Here is a 25596-nt window from a genome sequence, read left to right on the forward strand (position 1 = left end):
TGAAATATTCAAATATGCCAATGCTTAAACTATAACACAAATTTAATTGCTAAAGAAACGTCGGGTATTGATTGAGGTCTGTTGAGAGTGTGATATGGAAATACATGTATATGTTATGAGGTTTGTATATTTCTGTATTTACTTAAGCAAATCATAAGCAATTCGTGTGAATTGTGTTCACATATTTTTATTTTTTTATAGAAAATAACATAAACAAGGCTAAGCAACAAAAGACAGCTTTGAAATGATATTGTACAGGGTATTCGAACGCTTGTATCTTTAGCTAGTTGCGCTATACAAAACGAAAAAAGCAAAGTACACAGATATCGGATTGGATTGGTATACAAATATATAGCACAATCTTTGCTTTTGAAAACAAAGCATTTAAAGCGTTGTAAAATTTACTCGAATTGAATACTTTTTGTTATATTACTTTTACCATTACATAAGTTGAACAACAGAAAAGGGAATTATTACTTTCGTGTTGTGGAGGCAACTCACCCAATTGAGGCATTTAGCATGAGGCATTTTTGTTTTACTCTAGTTTTAAGCGGCCCTCGAAAGCTTTCCCTCAATTGCATATAGTTTTTAGTTGCAATTTTGATTGGTTAGCAATTTGTTTGTTTTGTCATTATTATATTTTCGAGTTGATCAATAACAAGACATAAAAAGTTTTATGTTCGATTTGTTTTTGTTAGTTTCCATAGTCACAAGTTGTATTGAAAGACATAAAAAAGAGTTTGGCATTAGTGTACAGGGGTTGTGTATATATGTGCATAAATAACCAAGAGAAAAATCATCATGATAGTATTGACATGTAGTTGCTGTTGTTGTTGTTGTTGTTGTTGTTGTTGCCTTATTATCATTATTATTACTCGGATAGAGGAGTGAGTGGTGGGCGGGTGCGTCTGCTTGTGTGGCGCGCCTGCAATTTGAATTCATGCGAAATGATATCACGCTAAATGGAAACTCAAACATGGCGGCGATTGGCAGCGAAGTGGGGGGCTAAGAAGAAGCGCGCAAACCTTAACAAAATGGCGTCCACTCTGATTGGCCGCTGCACACTCTAGTACAGCTGCCAGTGTGTGTGTGTGTGTATATGTGTACGTGTGTGTGCGCATACTTGATCCTCACTTCAGCAATATGCTTCTCGTATAAAAGTCTTACTGCTCTTCCATGGGAAGCAATTCGCCGCGGCAATAGGAAAGCATTTCGCCGCTCGAAAACATTTTGCGGCGAAACACAGGCGTTTTCTTATTGGTCAATTGCTAAACGCTCGCAAATTTAATGATATTCAATTTCGGATTTCGCTCAAGCACATTTAATGCTTCACATTTGGTCTGTAGCATTTCGCACTGAAGTGAGTTTGGGCAGTACGCACACAAAGTTTATCTTGCCGTTAAGTGTATACATAAATAGTAGCTGTGTGTGTGTGTGTGTATGTGTGTGAGTTTGTTTGCTCTGTAATTCCTTAACATTTCAATTGTTTTCATAGATACGCTAGAGTACATTTTATTGCCCAACATTTAAGTATAATTTTATAAATATGCTTGTATGTGTGTGTGTGTGTGTGTATCAGCCGCTTATTATAACATACATAAGCATCATACATTTATATATATATATATATTCAACACGCGTGTTTTGAACATCTTCAACATACGTATGTATACAATTTTATAACTCTTCCATTGCTAAAAGGAACTCATTTATGTATATATAATATATATATAATATTGTTAATGCGTAACATTAATAGCCTTTAAGACTGGGCACGAGCTGCTAGTGCGCCGTCCGTTTTACAGTAAGCTGACTTATTGTTCTATTGAATTTGTCACTTAAATAACTAAGCTACCCGCTGGCCATACGCATGCTATGGTATGTCTCATCTATGGCCAGGACTCGCTCTCTCCCCTTCGTCCGCACATCGTCGTTCGCTGTTAACATTTACAACTATCTGTTTATGTATAAATATTTGTCTCTCAGTTGTTATTGTTAATATTTTTTTTTTTTTATGACATATTCGCAGTCACTTGGCAATCTGTTTACACTAATATTTATCCAATATTCCGCATGCATTTCGCACTAATAATGCATCAGTAAGTTAGTTTCGACTAGAGTTGTTTTAAATTACAGATCTATTAAAATTTGTTATACAACACTACACGTATCAAATTCTCGTTGAATTTTTTAAGATTTGTTTACTTAATATTCGTTGTAAAAACAAAATGTGGTTTCTTCTCTTTTGTTCTCAATAAATGGCAGTTGTTTGGCTATTTTTATAAATTGTTTGCTAACTGTTTTTTTTTTTTTGTTCTGTTTCATTTTGTTGTTTACGTTTCGTATTTGAGTTCATTCAATTGAAACCTCACAAATTAAATTTCAACTAAATTGCTCAAGTGACTGCCCACAATTCAGGGGCTTTTCATTCAAGTACATATCTATATAATGTATGTATATCGTTTTTAAGAAATTAAAATCTCAATCGACTACTACGAATCGAGTCTCAACATGCAGGTGTCATCAAAATGCATTGCTCTTAGAAAGTTTTTCGTTTCGGTTTTTGGTTGAATTTATTTACTATTGGAGGTGGCGGCGTCGGGATATGGACTTTCAACATTTAAGTGTGTGTTAGGTGTGTTAATTGCTGCGACAACTGAAAATATATGGCCACACTGACCGCTCCGCGGCTGGATCAGATGCGGTGCGGCAGCGTGGCTCGCCTATGATATATAGGTGCTACATAAACGCAAAAGTTTGTATGAACCAAGTTTTCATTTTCTCTATTTTGTTGTTGCTGTTGTTGTTGTTGTCCAGGCTTAGATCTGGGTCGGGTTCTACGAGTTATTACAACGGAGGGCTGGGTTCGGGGATTCAGTGTTGGTTGCTGGGTGTCCAAAATTTCCATAAAACAGAAATAAAATCATAAACGCGACAACCGAGCTGCAACTAGGCGTGCAAAATCCAAAAAAAAAAAATAAAAATATAAAGGCAATGCCAACTAGAGCTACGGAAAATCAATTCAATCATCTACCCTAAAAAGCGCGTCACGGAAGCCAATTGTGAAATTACCAAAGCCAGTGTTGGGTAATAACCAAGGATCTATGCACATGTTTATATGTGCATACAGTACGTATATGTATGTCATCAGACTATATATTTTTTAGCAATTTTTCAATTTCAAAGTTTTTTTTTATATATTATTAAATTTGTCATTTTTTTTTTAAATTTTTTTGGTTTGTTTTTTTGTATGATTTTGTATTTTTTTTTGGAAAAAATTCCGTTCCGTTACGGCCTAACTATTTGCTCGAACAGCATACCTAGCCCGAGCCTGGCAGCAGTAGGAATCGGAGGCAGACTGCCAGGAGCCCAGCACGGGGCAATCCCTTAGAGCGTACAGCGTTTAACAACCAATCAATGTAGTCAGTGGCAACTGCGACCAGGCGGCGGTCACAGTCGACGGCAGTGTTTGCTTGGGAGCTGCGAGCTGCGTACTAGGACGAGTCGCTGCCCGCGGCATCCTCGATAATCGAATTGAGATCGATGTTGAACGAATACTCGTACAGGTTCGAGTAACGATCGCGCTCCTTCCATGGCGATCGGTGATTCATATAAAGATTTCGTTTACTAACACGAAAGATCTGGCTATCCTTGATCGACTGATCGTCGTCGCAGGGTTCGCCGCCACCGCCAAAGTCGCACTCTCGAATGGTCAGCCGATTGGTCGGTGACTTCAGCTCGAACATCACCTCCTGATGCTTGTAGCGCGGACGCATCGGCAGCGGATGATAGCCGGCAATGTTCACCTTTTGCGAGTCCACCGACTGCGTCGATTGCCGGCGCATGCTGCGCGCCGCCTTCGGAAACGGATAGTTGCTGACGCGCTGCGGGGAATAGTACTTGAAGTCGCTGGGCGCCGGCGGCTGTGGCGCCGCTGTGTGTATTGTGGTCACCGTGCTGTTGCTGGCCGAGATCGCAGCGCTGCCCTGCAGCTTCAGCGTCGAGGGTCGTCGTGGCGCCAGCGCCGGCGCCGTTGCCATCGATGCCGAGGTGGGCGCTGTCGTCGCCGACGACGAGGAGCCGCCGCCCCCGCTCGCTGCCGCCGCCGACACGCTGCCAATGGCGGTTGTCTGCTGGGCGTGCACGTGATGGTGGAGCAGCGGCAGCGGCGAGTTGCGTGCATCGTATGATGGGGTCAGCGGCAGGTGCAGCGAGCGCTTCAGGTTCAGCCGATAGGAGGAAGTCGCCGGCGAGCGCTGCAGCGAGGGCGGCGTGGCCAGCCCACTGGCGAGGGCCTCCTGCTGCAGATGCAGCTGCAGTTCTGCAGCCAGCAGCTGTTGCTTCTGATGCGGTTGTGTTTGTGTTTGTTGTTGTTGGTGTGACTGGTGTTTGAGTTGTTTGTGTTTGTTGGCTTTGAACTGATGCTGTGCGCTAGCTGGCAGCAGTGTTTGCAGCGAGCAGCGTTGACTCTGCTGCCGACGCGACTTGGACTTACCGTTTTGGAGCATATCGTAGCTGGGCGGACGATCGAAGCCATTCCCAAGGCCATGTCCATGGCCGTTGACAGCGCCGCCAGAAGCGGCGGCCACCCCGTTGCTCTCCAACGTCGAGGAAGAGGGATTTGACTGATTGTTGGCGGTGTGAATATGTGATGATGTTGATTGTAGTTGTAGTAGTAGTAGTAGTAGTTGTTGTTGTTGTTTATATATATATGGTTGTTCGTGTTTATATATATATATATATGCAAATATATATTTAACGAGTTGTTACCAAAATCAATATTGACCAAAAACCAAAAAATAAAAGAGATAGAAACAAAAAACAGAGCGTCAAATATGAGGTGCATAGAAGTTCATTGTACGAGAGAGAGAGAGAGATAGAAATAGATATAGAGGAGGAGATTGAGATTGAGATTTGATAAGCAAGCACAGGTGCCGAGACATTTAGATTTCGATTAGGATGGAGATTTGGATGGACGTGCTCGAATTGGAATGCTGCATTTAGTGCTTACCTCGTCATAGAAGCGCGGCTTCAGCTCAGCGCCGGCACCACCAATGCTTACACCACCACCAGCACCACCGATGCCACTCATGCTGCCCAGCATGGGCTGCGCTGTGGTTACCATTTGTGAGGCGCTGATCACATCGCTCAGGGCATGCCGCGGACTGGAATGATGCATCTGCTGTATGTACTCATCCGTAGCTATGCCGCGCCTAGTATGAGTGTGAGTGTGTGTGTGTGTGTGTTGTGGAGACAAATTGTTCAGTTTAACAAATGATGCAATTCATGGCAGGCAGCATAACATTAATTTACCTGTCAATCAGCGAGGGTGTCATGGGACCGCACAGAATGTGGCAGCAGTTCAGGCAAATATTGCCGCGTGAATAGGGATTCTGGGTGCGCGGCCCGCCCTTCGACGAGAACGAGCCTTTGAGCTGTGCGCAAAAGTAAAGATGTACGAGATATATGTATGTATTTAAGAGTAGGCATTCTGGGCACTTACATCCTCGTTCGTTGTCTGATCGCTGGTGGTCAGATATGTGTGAAAGCCAGCCAGTCCAATCACCGACCAGATGGAGAAGAAACAAATGAACACAACAATCACAGTGAAGGGCGCCTTCTTTATTACTTTGAAGACCTCCTGTTCCGTTTTCATCACTGTCCGAATCGTAGAAATCAATATTGATTTGATTAATTTATGCTGGCCTTATCTGAGCGAACAGCTCGATTTGATTTACTCACATAAAACTAAATGCGTCACAGAGCACGAGAATATAAATACGGCTAAAAATGCCAGTGAGACTAGAAACAAATAAAAGAACCGATAATTTCGCTTGCCCACGCAGTTGCCCACCTGGAAAGAGAGACAAGTGCTTTATTGGAGAATTTCGCATCGCACAAGGCCTGCATAATGCCCCAAACCCCGTCACACAATAAGGTTAATTGCCCTTTCATCGGCCCCCCCCACTCGCCCCAGCCGTTCGCAATATAATTGGCGGCAAAATGAAATTACGCGTTCTGTACAACGCCGAGAAATGCCTCAATTTTAATTCTCTCTTCGCTTGGTTTTTTTTTTTTTTTTTTAGTTAGACCACCCGCTGCTTGAAGGCCCGAAATGGCAGGAGGCGGCGCGAGGCGACCTTCAGCGCTGACAGCAGTGCCAACAGCTCATAATCAAGCCGGCTGACTGCGCGGCCTGGAGTGGTGCGCCGCGGTGGCTTAGCGTGGCTGGGTGGTGCTGCTTCGGGAGGTCCGAGCGAACGCAACGCTCAGCAAATGAAAAATTCAGCGCCCAATCTACGGCGGCATGTGGATGGCATCGGCTTAGGATAGGGTATACAATACGGTCCAAGCATACCCTGTAATTGGTGAACAGTATAGTGAATTTTGCAAGTAAGCCACATGGTATGTTAGCAATCGTTGCTATCCTCTTGGTCTGGCACTCTTAACAGCCCAGTCGTGGCTAACTAGTGAAGGGACTAACTAAGCAGCTGCTTAAATAGTTATCGAGATAAGCCTCAACTGCTGTTTATTCGAGAGGGTATAAGAATGACGATGCCAATGTTGCCTGAAAAAGCGCGTTGCACTTAATGCAACATGCCCCCAACACACACACACACACACACACAGCGAGAGACTCACAAGCTAGAAAATCAGAGTGCGGCTACTTAAGTATGCGTATAAAAGTCTATGTATGTCTCTCTCTCTCTATCTCTCTCGCTCTCTCTGTGTGTGCTTTGTGTGCAGCGGTTTGTTTGTTCGCTCCACCACCCGCCACATCTTGTTGCATCTTTGAGGCGCTCGCGGGGAATTCGCATTTTGTGCTGCCTGCCTGTGCGACAGCAGAAAAAACTCAAATTGGGTAGTACTCGACGGGGTGACTGTGTGTATCTGTATTAGTGTGTGTCTGTTTATTTTTTGCTGGCAAAGCTCTGCGGTCGACCAGCAGGCAGCAGGGAGCATCGCAGTCAGAACATGAGCTGCACAAATTATTTTCTCAGCTAGCTCAGCAGTTGGGCGCAGGAATTGGGTTAAAGTCAGTGAAAGTTGTTTTCGATGGCCCACATTTTCGCAATGTCAGAGGGCCGCAGGGACTGGCACTTACCCAGGGACAGTGGTGATCGAAGCGATCCACGCAGTTGTCGCACAGGCTGCAGTGCGAGGCGCGCGGCGGCCTGAAGATCTTGCAGGTGAAGCAGTATTTCAGTTTGACCGTCTGGCCCTTGACGAGCACCTCCTTGGTGCGGGGCGGCGGCCGGTATGTGGGGCTGTTCAGCGAGTTTGGCACTTCTGCGCAGGCGGCATGGCGGCAACGGAACCGGATGTGCGCGTCGGCGTCGGCGTCGGCGTCGTCGTTGGCATCGGAAATGCAGCATCAGCAGCGACAGCGACAAAGTTGTTGTTGACATGCAAGTAAAAGGGAGAGAAAGAGCAAAAGTTTTCTCATTTTAAATATTTTCCAACAGCAACAGCAACAACAACAACAACAACAACTCATTAGGGTAAAGGCAGCACAGCTTTTGCCTTTGATGATTTTCATACATATTTTCTTCTGCTTTTTTTTCGCAGCTCTCTATGCCAGGACACGCTCATTACTTTTTATGTGGGGCTACACACACACACACACACACACACACACACACCAGCATACACACACACTCGCCAACTTAATGAAGTGAAAACAAATATATACAAATGCATAAATGCATGTGTGTGTGTGTGCGAGTGTATGTGTGTGTTTGTCTGTGGGCGTGGCAGTCATGAGCCATTCAACAGGCAAAACGACCTTGTCCACATTCGCCTCTTTGACTCTTTGACTGACATAAACTGGAAAGAGGGAATATATGGCGGAAGGTAGGAACGGGGGAGGCGGGTAGGGTATATATACTCACCAATTTGCTTTTCAATATAGGCGGCCTCATCATTGGAGGCACGCGGTATGACGCCGGGATCTGTGAAGGTTGTGCGCAGCAGTGAGCTCATCGTGAAGAAATATAAAACGGCGCCCACAATGGGTATAACTGGATTGATGGTTGTCGCCAGAAAGGGGCAGCTACACGAGAAACAAGAGGAAGAAGATATATATAAATGAGAGAGTTAAGTATATATGTGCGTGTTGTATCAAAAGGAAAGAGAAAATTGCCAAGCAAAAGTCTGATTACAGCTGAGATCCACTCAACAAAGGTTTATATCATAAGGCATCAAATCATCGAGGCTCTCCTTGAGTATCCTGAGTATCTGGGACTGTGCGAGTTAATATCAGCTTTGATGAACTCTGCTTACATCTCTGCAACTCTCTCAGCTATCCAACAGAGACTCTGCTTTAAGTATCTGCGGAGAGTGGGGTCAGCCCAGCCCAGCCCAGCCCAAGCCAACTCAGAGATGCATGCAAATAGCTCCAGAGGGTTTTTGGCAATGCCCCAAATGCCGCTCGCCCGCACAAATATGCAACAAGGGAATTTTATTGAGCGCCGTCCAGGCGCCACAAATAAGGCAACTGTGCCACGAAGCATGTGTAACCCAGCGGGAATTGTTGTGGAACGCTTAGCGACAATGATGCTGCTGCCCAGCATTGTTACATTATGCCGTCCGTGCGTGCTACCGATTTGTGAATAGCATCACACACACACACACACTTGCACCCGCTTGCTGACAGCGCCCCAAGGGATGCGAGCATAATGAAAATAATGTGTGACAAGCCCCCGAGCTCAGCTTTGAATTGCAACTGCATTTTGGGGCCAGTCGAATGTGGGACCGTCAGCAAAACTAACCGAAAATAGTTAAATACATTTGTCATGACAATGGCTAACAGACCCGTCCCGCCACACACCTTCCGTAAGTAAACGCACACACACACACACACATGCATACAGCGGGAAAGCATTCAGAAAATGTTTTTCCTCGCATTCAGCTGGCAAATCGCTGACAATGGCACATAAAAAAGGAAGCCATCATTGCATTCTATGTATGTGTGTGTGTGTGTGTGTGTGTATGTGTGTGCCACCTTTTAGCGATTTGCATTGCGAGCGCGTTGAACGGAATACAATTTGGCCATAGCCCACGGGCAGATGCAGGCGCACCTGGCAGGCAAGCAGGAGACAGGCAGGAAGGCAGGCAGGCCGGCTGGCAGGTAACTGTAATAGGAACAGACACTGCCACAGCAATTGCAACTCCAGCTGCAACAACCAACAGCACTTAAAAGCATAGAAGATATTGTAATGCCCATAGGTTGCCACCGCCGTTGCCGGCTCGACTGTGCGCTAATATAAGGCATGCAATGGAAATCCCGAATAAAAGTAAAGGAGGTTCAACTGCAGCATGTGGAAGATGAAATACTCTCACACAGATGCTACTAGGTGTTGAATATATTGATTCCCAAATAAAACTAGTCTGCGATTCGTAGAGATGCAGCTAAGGCCACGTCAACTTGTCTCTTGATCCCATTCCTGACTTTTTTCTCACAAATTTCCTGCATATTTGTACTCTACTCCCGGCAAAGGGTATTCAAATGTGCGGTGGATGCCACGTCGCGACGTTGCAGCTTCCGCTCTTGGCTTTTCGGCAGCGCATAAATTTGGATTGTGAGTCTAAGGCGGCAACAGCAACAATAAAAGAAAAACCCCGAGTACTCCAATTCTATTTCTTTATGTTCGCTATTTGAGCGCGCTCGTGTGTGTGTGTGTGTGTATGTGTGTGTGTGTGTGTGTGTGTGTGAGTATTTACACCTACACATATGCAATTTCCTTGGCGCTATTGAAACGAATTCGTGCAGAAAATGTTGAGCATAATTTTTTCTAATCGTGCGCTGTTGGAAATCGCATCATTATGTACCTTTCCCTCATGTGAATAAAAACCAACAGCACGCTGCATTACCTACGCCCCTCTCTCCACTCTCCACTCTCCACTCTCCACTCTCTGCACCCGACTCACGCCCTGCCAATACGGGATTTGATGTGTATTTGTGCTACGTGACGTATACATTATTTGCCAGGCTACCACAGTGTAGGCATTGCGTATACGCCACGTCTACAACTAAATGCATGCATGTGTGGAGCGAAGCTGAGCGCATGCAGCAGCACCCATAGCAATCTATTTATTTAACAATCCATGTTTATTTAACAACTCGAACTAACACTGCATTGGCAAGAGCCATTGTTATTATTAAACCAAAGCAGAGCTGATTAAGAGCTTTGATTCGATCCCCTCAGCAAGTTGAGAGCATTTTAAGGTGCACTCAACTCAAATTTAATGAAGTGCTTGCATCGGCAATCCAATTATATTTTGGCGCTTATGGCACGCTTCTTGCTTTCCAATTAACATGCTGCTCAAAACTTCGCTTCTAATCGGATTAGATCTGCGAGCATTTGATTCATTTGACCCTTAACCTAGAGATGTCGCTGGAATGGCGAATCAAAACAAAGCTACATTTATTTCCACATAGAATCTGTGGACGAGGTAGAGATAGACCGCAGTGGAATCAAAACCGAAAAGCATGCAAACTTTAATCCCTTTGCTCAAGCAACGACGAATATCCTTTGCCCGACCAAGCATAACGCATACGCTACGTTGCACAGCAATAATTACATGCCATTGGATACGTCCAAGGCGCACTACAGACAGCAGTCAGTGACCATTAATGTGGGCGTAATTGGAAACCAAGCAGACCAGAGAGCATCAGCACACACACACACACACGTACAGAGCCAGGGTCAGGGCTGGCTCTATGGCATGGCTGGGCATCCTGGCGATGCTTAATTAGCAACGTATTCATTTTGCAAACAATGCAACCACAGTCGGTTGCAAATGAGAAGCGGACAGACGGACGGACACCGGCAACTGGCAATGGGCAATGGGCAATGGGCAACTGGTAACTGCAACACGCAACTCGTTGCGGACAGTCTGAATATACATGCAGCGGATACTCACTCGAAGGCAAAGAAGAGGGCACTGGTGCCAGTAATCAGGATGCACGTCAAGTAAAAGACACCCGTGTGCGGTGCGGACATTAGCAATCCATCGCAGTAGAATTTATTGCGTCCGGCAAACAGTTCCCATTTGCGTGTGACGCGCTGGTTTGGTGCCATGTTACTGCAACAGCAACAGCAGAGCAGATTCATTGGATCGCTGCTGGTCACGAGTGCGGATTAGGAGTGGGGAATGATTTCGGCTGCTTGTGGGTGGCTCCAATGGGTTAGCTTTGGAGTTGCAGTAACAAGAGGAGATTGCTATAGCCGTTGCTGCTGCTGCTGCTGCTTCTCCTTATGCAGCTGCTGGTGCTGCTAATGTGGGCCAACGTTGTCCGGGATTCGTGCGGGTTGGTGGTGGTGGTGATGAAGCCAATTCGTTGTGAGCCTGCCCAGTTGCCTTAATGGACAAACGCTGACACTTTCGATGCTGCTGCTCTCGTTGCCGTAGTTGACGAATCGAAATTGTGAGCGATGCCTCCTCGCCTGCTTTTGCTCGTCGTGTCACAGCGGCGTGCTCATGTGTAGCTGTCGATGGGCGGCAATGGCGGCAACTTCTTCCACTTCTTCCAGGGCCTGAGGCATGCAAATTTCCCAGTTGGCTCTGTTGCCACGCCCAATAGTTGCAAGTGCGCCCCGTTGGCGATTATTTCATGCGTTAAATTCAACAGCAGAGTTTTGGCCGAAAAACTTTGCCTGCTATTTGGTAGTTGGTCCTTGGCTTCCACTTGGCTGGCTTGGCTTTGCTTTGCTTTTTATCGTGTTTTCCCGTTTTCTTGTTCACGGCTAATTTCTCAGTTGCGTGTGTCAGTTCGTGTAGCGCAGTGTAAAAGGTAAAATGTAATCAAAATGAATGTCTGCTCGCGCTGTCTATATGCCCGCGTCCGGTAAACGCTCATTCAATTCCAAAAGCAATTTCGTCCACTTTGTTCTGTTGTGCACAGTGCGCGGCGGCATCAGCCACATTGCGTTTCCCTGCTCTCTCGCTCGCTCGTCTACCCACTCTGTCTCTCTCTCTCTCTCTCTCTCTTTCGCTCTTGCTGCTCTGGCCGCTCCACGCGCCTCATCCGCGCGCAACTTTAATTAAAGCAGCGCGGCTGTCATTTCTTAGCCTCCCGCCTTTTAGCCGCCCGCTGCGCTTACTCCTCGCCTTCGTCTTCGTCTTGGCCCTCGTCTGCGTCTTGGTCGTCGTCCTGGCGCTCTCTGCAACAATTATTCGCTTGGCTTTGTTAACATTGCCCGCAATTCGCTGCGAGATGCGTCTGTCCGCCCGTCCGTTTATGATTCAATTATCCGCTGCACGTTGCCCGGCGCCCCAAAGGCAGCTCAAATCGACGCAGCTGCTGCGCGGTGCTGTAAAGAGAAGACCGAACCGTGCATTGAATTAGAAACTGAGAGCGGGTGAAAGCAAATATAATCATTAAGTTATTTTGATTAAGAAGAACTTTGGCAAAAAGAGCCAAAAGCAAACCAAACGAAAGAAAAGAGGAGAAGTAGACGCTAGCAAATGTTTTTTTAATACTACATTTCTGCACAAAGTTCTCATCGTTCGCATTTTCGTTTGCTCTATTCCATTCTACTACTCCATTTGTCTGTCTGGCTAAATGAATGAATGCACACAGCCAAGTGAGTTATTCAAATTACTCATTGGCTCATCATAACGGTCGTTTGTTGAATGGGACAACTTGTTTGTGCTCTGAATAAGCAACTAGATTGGCTGACTGATAAAATACTGGCGTCATCAATTTCGTTTTTGTAATATATATATCTATTATTTTGGATAAACAGATGCACAGCGCATAAACAGTCCATAAATTAAGTGAATTAGGTTGACAACGCAAGTACACACACACACACACGCACACTCATTGCTGTTGCAGCTGTAATGCGCTTAGTCGCGTTTTCGGCTGCCACATAAATTGCACTAATAAAGTTAACCATACGCACCGTTGTACAATTGCGATTTTCACTAGCTCTGTCTCTCTCTCTCTAGCTGTCTCTCTCTAGCTGTCTCTGTGTTGGCAATTGTTATCTTAAGGCAAACAGACACAGAGAACGCCATAAACTAGCACACATGCAAACAACAACAGCGAATGGAATGAGCAGAGGCAGCGCGAGGGGCGTGCCTGGGTCGGCAGGCGTGGCAGAGACATTGCCATCGCTGTTCTACGTTAATTAGGCGCACGTCGTCCATTAAAAGTGCCAGAGGAACTGTGGCAGCGCCAAATAGCGAGTTTAGCGAGTATAGCGCCAAGTTTATGCAAATTGAGCTGCAATTAAAGCCATGGCAACGGGATTAGCTAGAGAGAGGGAAAAAGAACTGTACAAATGCAAACGTACGTGTGTGTGTGTGTGTCGTCTGTCTACAATCTGTGGCACAACTAACGAGTGGCGACAATTAGTGGCAGCCACAACAAACGCAGTTTGATTGTCAGATTTCGCCTCATGCACAAAACAGTCAATAAACTCATAAATTGCACAAAATGACGCAAAGTGCCAGTGACAACAATAATAATAACAACAGCAACAACAATCAAGTATGGCAAAACAATAACAATAAAACAACAGCAGCAACAACAGCGACGCTGCAAGTTTGAGTAGCACTTGGCAAACGCGACGCCGCGCTCAACGCAAATATGTAAATAAATGGCCACTTACGGCAATTCAATAGGGGCCAGCAGGGGCAGAGCGGAAACAGCCATTGACTAGGTCTACACATGCCTGCAGGAGTGTGCATGAGTATCTGACCGAGTGTGTGCGTGTGTGTGGGGGGCCACACGAATGCAAACAATATGCCAATTTTATGTTTATTAATGTAATAAAACAAAAGACAACAGCGGGTCGGGCACATGTTTGTATTATTAAATAACAACAAGCAAGCGAAGTGAGTAAGAGAGAGAGAGAGAGGGCAGAGGTAGATAGAGATACAGATATTAGTTACTCTCTCTCTCTCTCTTTCTCCTCTCTCTGTCTCTCTTTCTAAAGCACTTGGCATTGTAATTGCAGCTGTGACTCCGTATCCGTATGCGTGTCGTATATTTTGTAATACATCAAACACTTGAATGGCACACAGCGTGCACTTGATGCTACAAACAGCTCGCACACACATACACACATACATATACAGTCACTCACACTTTCACTAACCGTTAGCGTTACTCATACGCATGCATGGCGAGCACACTCAACATTATGTTCTGCTGGCTGGCATTCACTCGCATGCGGCAAGTGCACTCGCCCGCCTGCCACGTGTCCAACTCTGACTCGGTCGCCGGGCGAGACTCAGCCCCGTCTCTGCGCTCGACTGCGCTTATTCATTTACGCAACACGCCTCAAAACCATTTGCACCGCCCTCCACTTATTACGCAAACAAACAAATCCCACACACACACACACACACACACGCAGACATATTAATGCCTCGGCTAGCCTGCAAATGAATAGTGAGTAGAGTCAAGTAGAGGAGAGTGGATTGAGAGAGAGCCAAGAGTGTGAGTGTATATGTCTTTGTGTGTGTGTGTGTGTGTGTAAGTACGCGGCAGTTTAAGTTGCTTTAGCTGTGGCAAGTGTTGCAAGCAACTTTCATGAGTACCCAGCAGATGCCTAGAAGTTGGCAATCAAGACAGCAGCTGTAATCCACGATCTGATACGAGCTTACACTACTCACACTCAGACCCACACTACTCACACTCGCACTCACACTCACATTATTCGCACTGTTTGTGAAGCAATCGCTTGGAATACGCAATCAGCCGGCATTTCATGCCCATTAACTTGCATAATAATCATGCTGGTCAGGTCTCTCTCTTACCCAATTAGTCGATCATTAGGCCTATTTGATATCTTTACAATAATTACATAGATTGGCAATTGATTGAAAGAATTTTATGGAAATATATATGAAGTGTGAAATAGAATAATAAAATATTGATATATACTTTGATATAATTACAGTTAAGGCTTAAGAAAGGTATAGAGAATGATGAGAAAGAAAGACAGAAAGAGAGTGAAAGAAACAGACATATTGAGATGGAGAAGAGGAAAGGTAGAAGCCAGGTAAAGGGAGGAGAGGAGTAAAAAAATAGAGGAAGCGAGAAAAAGAGAGAGAGAGAGGAAGAAGAAAGAGAGAAGTAATATGTAGATTATCAATTAAAGCGTGAAAGAGGTATATTCAACAGAGATTCAAGCATAGAACGAAGATATAAAGGTCTTCATAGCAGAGAAACTAATGTTGGCACGATCGTTCCATAAAAATGTATTTATGTATTTAATATATTTCTTGCAACGTCAGCATTGAGTTGCTCTCCACAATAATTTCTACATTTAATCCAATATATGGTAATTATTTTCATAACTGGGCCCAGAGCTCTATATCATAATAGAATCTAAATCACATCACATAACTTAGCTGCTATTCAATTTTATATCCCTTAGAATACTGCTGATTGTGAGAAACTGGCTAAACGTGGACGTAAGCATGATGCAGCATGGCAGTTCACCCACACACACACACACACACACACACACAGAGTCACACACAGACGCAGGGGAGACCAAAATCTGAGAACATATTTATAACAATTCCGTTGAAACAGCACAAACATTTCCTCGCTTCCGACATGGCGTTCAATTCCGTTAATGCAACAAACCGTTGAGCGCAGAGCAGACACACACACACACACACACACACACACACACACACTAACACACTAATACATTTACTTAGATTGCTTTTGTTGTTTGGCGTGAGTTTCTCCGGCGTTGTAATCGTTGCTGACGCCGCCGTGGTCATCGCTGCCGTTGCCATCAGCGTTTGGACCGCGTTTTGTAGCACATTTTATTTCGCTGCCTTTCACATGGCAACAAACAGACAAACAGACAAACAAAGAGAAAAACCGACAAAGCCGCTGTGATGGACTAGCAGATGTCCTGCAAGTCATTGAATAGCAAATGAGGATTATCTGTGTACATATTTATATATACATAAATAATCTAGTTCCGACTAGTTCTGATAAGTACCAGGCATACTTCTTCTCATTTCACTTTACAGGGTATGAAAGACAAGGGCAAACTATTGCTGCGATGCTAGTAAACCAGCAAATTTTATCCATTGTCGCGTATGAGTGTGTGTGTGTGTGTGTGATAGTTAGTCTGTGTGCTAGTATCTGTTGTTAATCTTTGGGCATTGTTTTGCTTTAATTTCGAAATTCCTGTCCATTTGGCAGATGGCGAAACTTTTGTTTGTCCATTTGCCATTGGTCTCAGTTTCGATTTCAGTTTGTGTAGTCCGAAACTATTCAACTATTTTTCGCTGATGAACTGTGGGCCATTCGTTTCGCTCTATTTCTATTTGCGAATGTGATGCCCCAGTCCCCCAGTTACAGTCGCAGTCACAGTCCCAGTCTCCGATTCCTTCTTTATCTCTGCAATGCCCATTGAGGCGCATTAAATTAATTGCCGTTTGGTTTTGCCTTCTCACTAACTTTCCGCAATTGTTGTTCGATTTCTTATCTCTGTTGCCGTTAATTTACAATCCTCGACAATACTAAACAAAACTCAGCAGTTGTTTAAATTTTGTGCACATTATTAAAGAATTATTAAATGCATTAAAAATATTAAAATTTAATAAAAATCACACACAAAGTTTCCACTAGCAAAAAATATCAACAGGAAATATAATAAACGGGAAATATAGCTGTTGTTTTTTGGCCATGGCAAACATTTTCAATATAATTCAATTTATGGACACGTCCAGTAGGGTATTTATTTTGTTGTTGTTGTTGCTGTTGCTCTGCCATTATGAACGCTTAGAGCGAGCGCACACGCCCAGCCGAGCTGAGCTTAACCCAATTGCAAAGAAAAACCCTCCCAAAAAGAAAAAACCTATGTGAAAACTCTTTAGAGCTGCTTTGAGCATCAGCTTTTTGTGCGAAAACTTTATTTGCTCGCTCTCCCTTATTAAGAGAGCATATTGCTGCTCAAAACGTTTTCATAATTTTTAATTAAACACGAATATAAATAGTAGACAGCGACAACAGAGAACACGAAATGCGCTTTAAGATAAGATAATGCTTGTATAATGGATACATAAACGGCTATTAACCTGCGCCTGCCAATGCAAAGTGTATTCCGATAAGCGAAAGGAGGACAACGAGCCTCGAGTGTTATTTGAACTGTGCATTAGATGCCATCGAATGGAGGAAGGAGTGTTGTTGCGTGTTGGGCAACATTTGCTTCAATCTGCTGCTGGCGCTCTTCAGAAACACTTTCGCTTTACTTATATAACACAATCAAGCACATTACCCACACACAAATCTATAGATGTATATATATATATGTGTGTGTGCGTGTGTGTGTAGCTATAGCTCAATATCTATTATGTGCAAATGTGTATTCAGCTGCCGGCTGTTTGCTTATCTCGCACGCGCCCATTTTTCGGGCGCTGCCGCTGCCACTGCCACGCCCACGTGCTCAACCCAGAACACGACAGCCTGGCGGAGTCGACGGCGTCGTTCTTGAGAGATTTTTACAAACGACTTGTTTGGCTGCTGTGCTTTGGATTATTGCTTATAACAAGCTTTTATTTATCATCGATTTGGCATCGCTCTGATGCGAATCGTATTGCCTGAATGGCCATTGGCTATTCCATTTACGCCTGAATGCCTCACTTGCGATTTCACACTGGCAGCGTCTCCTTCGAATACTTCAAGGCTCAAGGCGCCTTTGAGATCTATTGAATTATGATTCAATTAAATTTCAATCAAAAATCAATGAATTGCCTATGTAAGACACTCACACACATGCACACACACACCTAAGCACAGCTGCACATGTGCAATGTGTGGCATGTGGCACAGTTGGTGCCGTAATCAAAAACTTTGTTTTACATGCTGCAGCGGCCCTAAAAAGTATGCAATGGCAAAATTGCAAAAATCAAAATTGCAAAGCCATATACGTAATATCAAATCGGGCTCTGTGTGTGTGTGAGTGTGTGTTTCTTTATGCATATATGTGACACAAATTGAGCACGACACGAAAAACTGCCAAACATTTCAATAAAGTTGCGCAGCAGCGACGCCAGCTGCGACTGCGACGCAAGCAGCGCCTCGAAGATTGCCAAACGCAGATTGTTTAGAAATTTAGTTTTATGAGCGAACGGCGGCTGCAGGCGCGTCTGCCGCTGATGCACACACACACACATATATAGAGAGAGACTGACACAAACATGTGTTAGCCACCGCCTAGATGATAATGACGATGAGGTTGGGAGGAGGGGGCTAGTTCTGCGCCACCAGCTGCGACGGCATTATGACCAAAGCGCCATTTGTCAACTGCGTCCATACAGATTTTATGTGGCGCTTGTTTGTCCTGTTAGCTTGTTTGCTTGCCAGCTTGCCAGCCAGCTAGTTGCCAGTGGTGGTGGTGGTGGTGTTGGCTCTTCTGTTTCAGCCAGCAATTGCAGCTGAAGCAGCAGCAGCAGCAGCAGCACAATGGCCCGTTGCCTTTTGTTCGTTCTGCAACATGTTGTTGACAGGCTTTGTTTGAGTTTTGTGCAACTGCAAGTTTTCAGCATGGCCCAGCAATTTGAGTTGCTCACAGGACAACAGACGTCCAAGTAGCCTAAATTTACATATATACATATATATATATATTTCTATAATAGATGTCTGCTCGTTAGTGGCACATAATTCGGCTGATTAAACAAAACTTCAAAGCGCAAACGGCAAACGGCAAACGTCGGCATGATTGATGATGCACGCTGCAAGAATTTGCCTAAACGGGCGCCGGGCAGCCAGTTGGAAGTGAAAGCCACTCACGTTTAGCCAATTTTGGCACGCGCCACGCACCACAAACAAAAACAACACATCGCAAAAATTGCTCAAATGTTGTGCGCATCAAACGAGGCAGCCACACAGCAATCCCCCACCAGCCAACACCCAACACTCACTCACTCATTCACACACACACACACACACGCAGACATGGCAAAAAGGGCAACTCTTTGAAGCAGCTACTAGGTTTTTATGGCTGTTGTTGTTGTTGTTGCTGCTGTTGTTGTTGGGCTCGCTTTTTGTTGACGCTGTTGCTCAAAATTTCGCGCAATAAAATTGTAAAACAAAGTGGCAACACTCAAAAATCTATTGTTTCCGCCAGGCCTAGGCGCAAGCAAGGCGCCGTAACGGACGGCAGGACAGAGAGACAGACAGAAGGACACACAACTTTTTCAACATTGTCGCGCAAGCCTCAAAGGACATCAAAATCAGCGACATGAATAAGCAACGCCATCCTGCCCCTTGTGCGAACGAGCACATTAGGCCGGGTGTCTTAAAGAGAGTTTAAAGGACTTTAAAAAGTGAAACTGTTGAGCAGCATTTTATATGCGATAAGCGTGCGTTAGTAGCTCATTCAATAAACAAGCTAACAGATTTTACTGTACTGTATATATACAAAAATAATCTAGTTAGACTTTGATTCATTCCTCATTCCAAGTAAACTTCCTTGGCTAAGCAATTAAGACTATCCTTTGCTTAGGGTATTTAATAGTCACCTTCACTAGCCATTGAGCCACTCAGTTTACGGCTTGCCTCAAGATGGTTGCAGTTGTTGTTAGGGTCTCGATAGGTGAAGACTATGAGTCAGAGCAGCCACTTCGTTAAGCTCATGAAAATCATTTAACGGAGCAGCATGCACTTGGCAAGTGGCTGACGAGACGAAGAGGTGGCACAGGTGAGCAGCTGAGCAGCTGAAGCAGGTGAGCAGGAGACGGCTATAAAGGTGTGCGCCCGCACGATGGCAGCCGAGCTTGAAGCTGAAAGACCAAATTGATTTAGCGCGTGCAAGCGTAAAGTGTGGGTGGCCCCGCCCAGATTTACGACTTCAATTTGCAGCTCCTTAAAGGGTTAGCCATGGAGCCAAAAGTTGTCTGAGCGCACAGGCAATGAAGAAATGAGATTAATGCAAAACAGCGCGCGCACAGATGCCGTAAAAAGAGCAAAGCACAAAGCACGTGGCAAATACAAACTCGGATGCGGAGTTGAGAATCGCATTTCCACAGGCAAACCAAAACGGAGTCGAGTCAGAGTCGAGGCGGCGGGCAATGGAGAGTCACTGGCATGGAAAATGCAATTTATTATGCAAAATGAAAAACACTCGAAGTGCGGGCACAAGCAAAGGCAGCAGCCACAGCCGCAGACAGACATGGATCCACAGATCCACAGCGACATTGAGTCATCCGGACAGACAATGCAAATACACGCAGAGCAGGGTGACAGAAAGAGAGAGACAGAGGGAGAGATAGAGAGGGAGCGCAAACAATGCGCGTTATTATGGTGCCAACAATAACATCAACTGGCGGATATAAACATAATTCAATTTTTATTTAATTCCGCACAACAAAAACAATAAATTCAGCTCGACTGCATGCTGCACGCTGCACACTGGCTGGATGCTGGATGCGTATCCGTATGGCCAGACGAGCACATTGGAGTTTAGCCAAGCGTCAAGTCGCGTCTGCAACGCGTCGCACTGGAAGCCAATCGGGCAGCCGACCAGGACACCATCACACCCAAGCCTGGAGACAACAAAACCGAAAAAAAAAGCCAAAGCAAAGCAAAACCCGGGGCAAACGTCGGTGGCCACAAACTGTTGACTCATTTGAGTGCTAGCGCGGCCAAAGGAGAAAAACTGATGCGGGCGAAAAGCTTTTTAGCCGCTCCAACTCGAACTGGAGCAGCTGAGCAGGTCAGAGGTGCTTCAGCCATTTGCCATGAGCTACACGTGACATTTTGGGTCTGGCAGGGCAAAGTTGGTTAAAGGCCACGTTGTCAGTGATGTCCGTTGGCTGACCAAAGACTGCTAAAGGTGCTATAATTGGATTGACCTCTAGCGGTTAGCTAACGACTAAATGCCGGACCAAAGGGCGACTACAAAGTGTAAATAGGAAAGGATTGTGTGAAGAGCTCAACGGCTTGATGACTTCCATGAATACTCATAAAATAGACCTTATAGACCGAAAGGACACGGACCGGAGGCACGAATTTGTATTCGTGGTCAACAGCTTAACTAAAAGTCAGCCTAAGCCTTGAGTAAGCCAACAAAATATTCGAGTTCTTTGGCCTAAGCTCCGTCATCAGCATTGAATACATATTAATAAACCCTTCAGCTCGAGGCTCACGCCCAGCAGAACCCAATAACCAGAAAAAAGGAGGACAAAAAGTCGAAGCTTTGCTAATTGCCAACCCAAATCAGAGGGACCGTCCCCAAGGAATAAATTACATAAAATATTTACACGCCAAGTGTCAGATGGCTTTGCCAAAATATACAAAATACACGCAAATGCCAGGAAACAATAGCAAAGGCAACAATGGGTCTAAAATGCGACGCAAATTGTTTATTTTTAGCACGTTTATAACGCCATCAAAAAAGGTTAAGTCAGCGCGAACCCGACGTCGGTCTTTTAGGACCTTTAGCATGACAGGTCCTTCTTGCTGTTGTTGGATTAGGTCGCACTTTGCATAATTAATTTAAGATGCCTCTCGATACAGAGCAACTCCAACTCCAAAGACTTACTCCACTCACAAATCAGAAATCTGAATTATAAGATAACTAATCTTGACTTGAGCTCATTTAGATTGTAATTTAGCGCAAATACATATTTGCATAATGAGAGAGCTAAATGATTTTTATTTAGCCATGGCCCCGGAACATTTTGCAAATACCAATTTTGGGTTCAAAGGCAAATGCCGAGAGTTATTTATGCGTGAACACATGCGCCTTTGACATGGCATTTTGGGTGCCGAGTCGAATGTCAACAAACGCGATTGCGAACGAAATTAAATATTTGGGTTTGAGGCCTTGGCTGCAATTCTTGCTAGCCGCAAAAAAACACACACACACACACACACGTGTGTATGTATACGAATACTAAATAAATTGGTGTCATTTTAAAAATTTCCCAAAGGTAGCTTGTTCAACTTGGCATTGGACAACGGACAGGGACTCGAACCGGGCATTGGGTCGGCGCTGAGCGCTGCCGCTGCTGGCTTAAGCTGAAAATCAAGCCATTTGTTAAAGCCAGGCAGCAGACATGACAACGCTGCATGTATTACACAAACACACATACACTCCTATATATATACATATATGTATATAGGCATGACAACAATGGCCAGTGTGTGTGTGTGTGTGTGTGACGCATGGCTGCAATTTAGCTGCTGGCAGAGCTCCTTGGGCTGCGCACTTTAACCGCAATGTACGAGTATAATATTTCAAGCATGATTTCTTATATGGCTTTCAGCTGCTGCCGCTGCAGCTGTTGTTGTTGCATCTCCGTCGACCGACACATTGACCCCCAAACGCAGCGCTGCAGAGCCGGCTTCGGCCGCCCTTCGCTTGCCACGGCTCTGGGTCAAAGCGAAAGTGGCACATTTTGGGTGAAATTTGTGCATCTATCTAGGTTACTGTGACAGTCCTCCCTCGAGTTGGTGTTCATGTGTGTGTCTGCGTGTGTATGTGTGTGTGTGTTGCTATTGTTGTTTTTGCTTTGGCTCTGCATGTGCTGTGCATGGCCTATACACACACACACACACACACACACGTCAGCAAAGGACCCAAATAAACATTTTCTGGCCCTCGGACTCACGTGCCACGTGCCACGTGCCACGTGGTTGAACTTGTGCGCCATTTTTATTGCCGTTGCTTGCGCCATTGTTTTTAACCCGTCTGTTCTCTGTCTCTCTCTCCCTCTCTCTAACTCACTATCTGTCTCTTTCATTCACTCATTCTGCTGCTGGTTGTTGATGTTTTTGCTTTCGCAAGATTTCGTTGCCGTTTATCTGTTTACTTGCCGTCGGTCCTTGCAGCTCGGCCTGGCCCAGCTCCTTCTTTTTGCGAGGGTGCGAGTTTTTGTTTAACCAAGTGCTTAAGCTCTGTGCTTACTTTGCGGAGAGGCAGCAGAAGAAACTTTAAAATAAACTTGGCAAAACTTCCTAAACCAATTAATTGCAATTTCATGCGTAATTAATTTGAGTTGCATAACGTGTTGGCAAATTTGAGCTTTGTGTGGGCAGCAAATAGAAACGAATAAGTTTTGGATAAACAGCGCCAGCGAATGCAGTTCGTATCCCATAAACATGCTTAAATAATTAATTAAAATTTGACTTGTGAAGCAGCCGACCAACTTTTTGAAATCCTAGCTGTCCTTTATCGGAGAGCTCATTAAAAAGTGAAAGCCGAATGTCAGCTATGCTAAGAATTAAGTCATGTTCATGTCGTCCCTCTGCTGACCGGAATGCGGCCCTATAAATTGGGTCATTTGCCAATAGCAAGAATGCCACTTGCACTTTCGATGGCTGCTCGTTCAGAGCTGAGGCACGTAGTTGTAGTTGTAGCCCCCATTATAATATTAACCTTATAAATTGGGCGGAGCGGGGCGGGGCGGGGCGTGCCTGATGCCATACTTTGGCAAACTTGCGTGCGACCAAAAAGACAGCCAAATGACACCACCAGCAGCAGTAGCACCAGCAGCAGAAGCAGGAGCGGGTGGGCCATGAATGGGTACGGACGCCCGCACATCCGCAGTCAGGGCAGCCAGCCGGATGGCTGAAGTAGCCCCTGCTCGCAGCCCTCCGTGTGTTTCCAACAAGTTGCAAAACTGACAAAGTAGCAGCCGGGCCATTTCCTTTTGTTTAAGCTTGCCTCAAACTGGCCATCGGTGGGGCAAGTGCCGGAATAATGGCGCTGCCACATCCTACGACACATACTTGTGCACTAACATCTCTATATACATTACGTGTGTGTGTGTGTGCGAACATGTGTGTAGGCTCGGTCATCGCCTCCATATTGAATATGCACCGGCCGAGACCCCATAAACGATTGCAGCCGTGCCGCACCCTCATCCCGCCCCACTTGCAGCACATTCCGTTATAAATTGACCGCATTATTTTGCTCAATTTAACTCGAGTTTGCGGCAAAGTTTTCAACTTAATATCTCATAAGTGGCGAGTGTGCATATTGAACAGGAGCAACCCTTCGATTGCTGCACCACCCTATCACATTTCCGCTAACCGCTGCCGGTTGTAAAATTAACAGTGTCCGTGCTGCTCGCTGCACGCTGTCGGCTCACCCTCTGCTCGATGTCCATTTACTGTTTACCATTCGGCTTTTTCGCTTTCGTTTGGCATAATTTTTTTATTAGGTCACGCCATGGCGGCCATTGCAGTGGCAGCGATGGCAGCAACAGCGACAGCGGCGCCGGCAGCGCTGCAGCTGCAGCCACTCTCACTCTCATTCGTTGCATACTTTCGGGCGGGCAGTTAAAATTTTTATGCATTCCGCTGCGAAACATTTCTCATTCGTTTCAAATTATTTAATTGCATTCAGCGCATACTAATGATATTTCATTTGCATTTTATTTTTATAATCAAAGTTCAGATAAATGTGGGCGCGCTTTAATTAGATTAGCGAGTTCATGCATTAACTCATTCACGCAGAAAGCGCAATGGAAATTCTTTGGGCTTCGCTTCAATAATCCAATGCAATGCAGCCATAATATGTGTATAAGTGTATATTCCCCTCTGAATATAATTAAAATTGCATTAAATAGTAATAAAATGACTGTAAATAGGCTAACTGAAAGCAGATATTTCAATAATTTATGTACATATAATATATATATTATATTTAGATAGCTGCTTTTAAAATGCCAATTGAAAGCCGATCTTTAAATAATCCTTAATGTAATAATTAATAATAATATATATTTTGTTCATCTCTTCTTTAAAAAAGCTAAATCAGAACAAAAATTATGGCATTATTTTTAAGTCAAAGATTAAATTCATTTCACAAATTTATTTAAAATATTATATCTTGCCAAGATTGCAAATCTTTACTTATGAAGACATAAATTTAATCATAATTTTAATTACACTTTTCATATTTCTTGAAAAAGTATCAGCCGTCCACTTCTCATAATTTTAATTAAACCTTTTTATGAAATCAACATTTTCTTTAGCTAGAGAATTAATTGAAGTCCTGAAATGGTTGAGGCTTTCGCTGGATCCTCTCAACATCTAAAGCTGAATAAAGGCTATCGAGTCTGAAGATTGATGTAAACTTTAAAGTTCGCGCATAAACAAAGTCTTATAATTATATTTGGAGCGCACTTGAAGCCGAACGAACGAGGGAGAACGGCAGGAGCGAAACTCATTAAAAGAAATGTGCGCCGTTCCGCATAGACAGCGAAAAAATTATAATTTAGTACACTTCAGTTTGGCCATTAATAAGGTGCACAGGCTGGAGGAGGCCGCTGCGGGCAGCCTGTCAACCGCTGCAGCGACAAAACCCGACCCGATGCGACCTAACTAAACATTAAACGAATTTAGGAGGTCAGTCAAGTGCGGATGGGGCCACGCAGCTGGAGGAGGGGATGCTCAAGTATCTCGGCGAGCAGCACTGGCAGGAGTGGCAGGAGTTGAGGGGACGCAAATCAATGGCTGGGCCATGCTAACGGCAGGTGGCCGTGCCCGGTGCCCGGTTCTCAGTGCTCAGTGCCACAGGCAGCAGTCAAGTCCTCTGCTGCTGTCACTCCCTTTGTTTATTTACCCACTCTGCAGTGAGATGGGAGCTGAGTCTG

At 44.8% G+C, this 25596-nt stretch overlaps 1 protein-coding gene across 3 annotated transcripts in view; it reads right to left on the minus strand.

Moving 5' to 3' along the window:
* The window catches only part of app (Palmitoyltransferase app), a 52083-nt gene that overhangs the window by 2539 nt on the left and 23948 nt on the right, over positions 1-25596 (minus strand). Inside the window, exons 3-10 of one of the 3 annotated variants that reach the window (XM_089259301.1) lie at positions 10927-12317; positions 7893-8053; positions 7106-7290; positions 5743-5854; positions 5504-5658; positions 5314-5435; positions 5012-5213; positions 4496-4625 (exon numbers count right to left, since the gene is read on the minus strand). In XM_089259301.1, coding sequence (XP_089115427.1) covers positions 4496-4625; positions 5012-5213; positions 5314-5435; positions 5504-5658; positions 5743-5854; positions 7106-7290; positions 7893-8053; positions 10927-11117 — 1258 coding nt within the window. In that variant the 5' untranslated portion in view covers positions 11118-12317. Of the gene's footprint in view, positions 1-684; positions 4626-5011; positions 5214-5313; positions 5436-5503; positions 5659-5742; positions 5855-7105; positions 7291-7892; positions 8054-10926; positions 12318-25596 lie in introns of those variants that run through there. The other 2 variants (XM_089259300.1, XM_089259302.1) reach the window with 2 other exon arrangements.

The sequence above is a fragment of the Drosophila navojoa genome, chromosome 4, assembly GCF_054131105.1.
Source record: "Drosophila navojoa isolate 15081-1374.11 chromosome 4, UAZ_NAV_1.0, whole genome shotgun sequence".
NCBI lineage: Eukaryota > Metazoa > Arthropoda > Insecta > Diptera > Drosophilidae > Drosophila > Drosophila navojoa.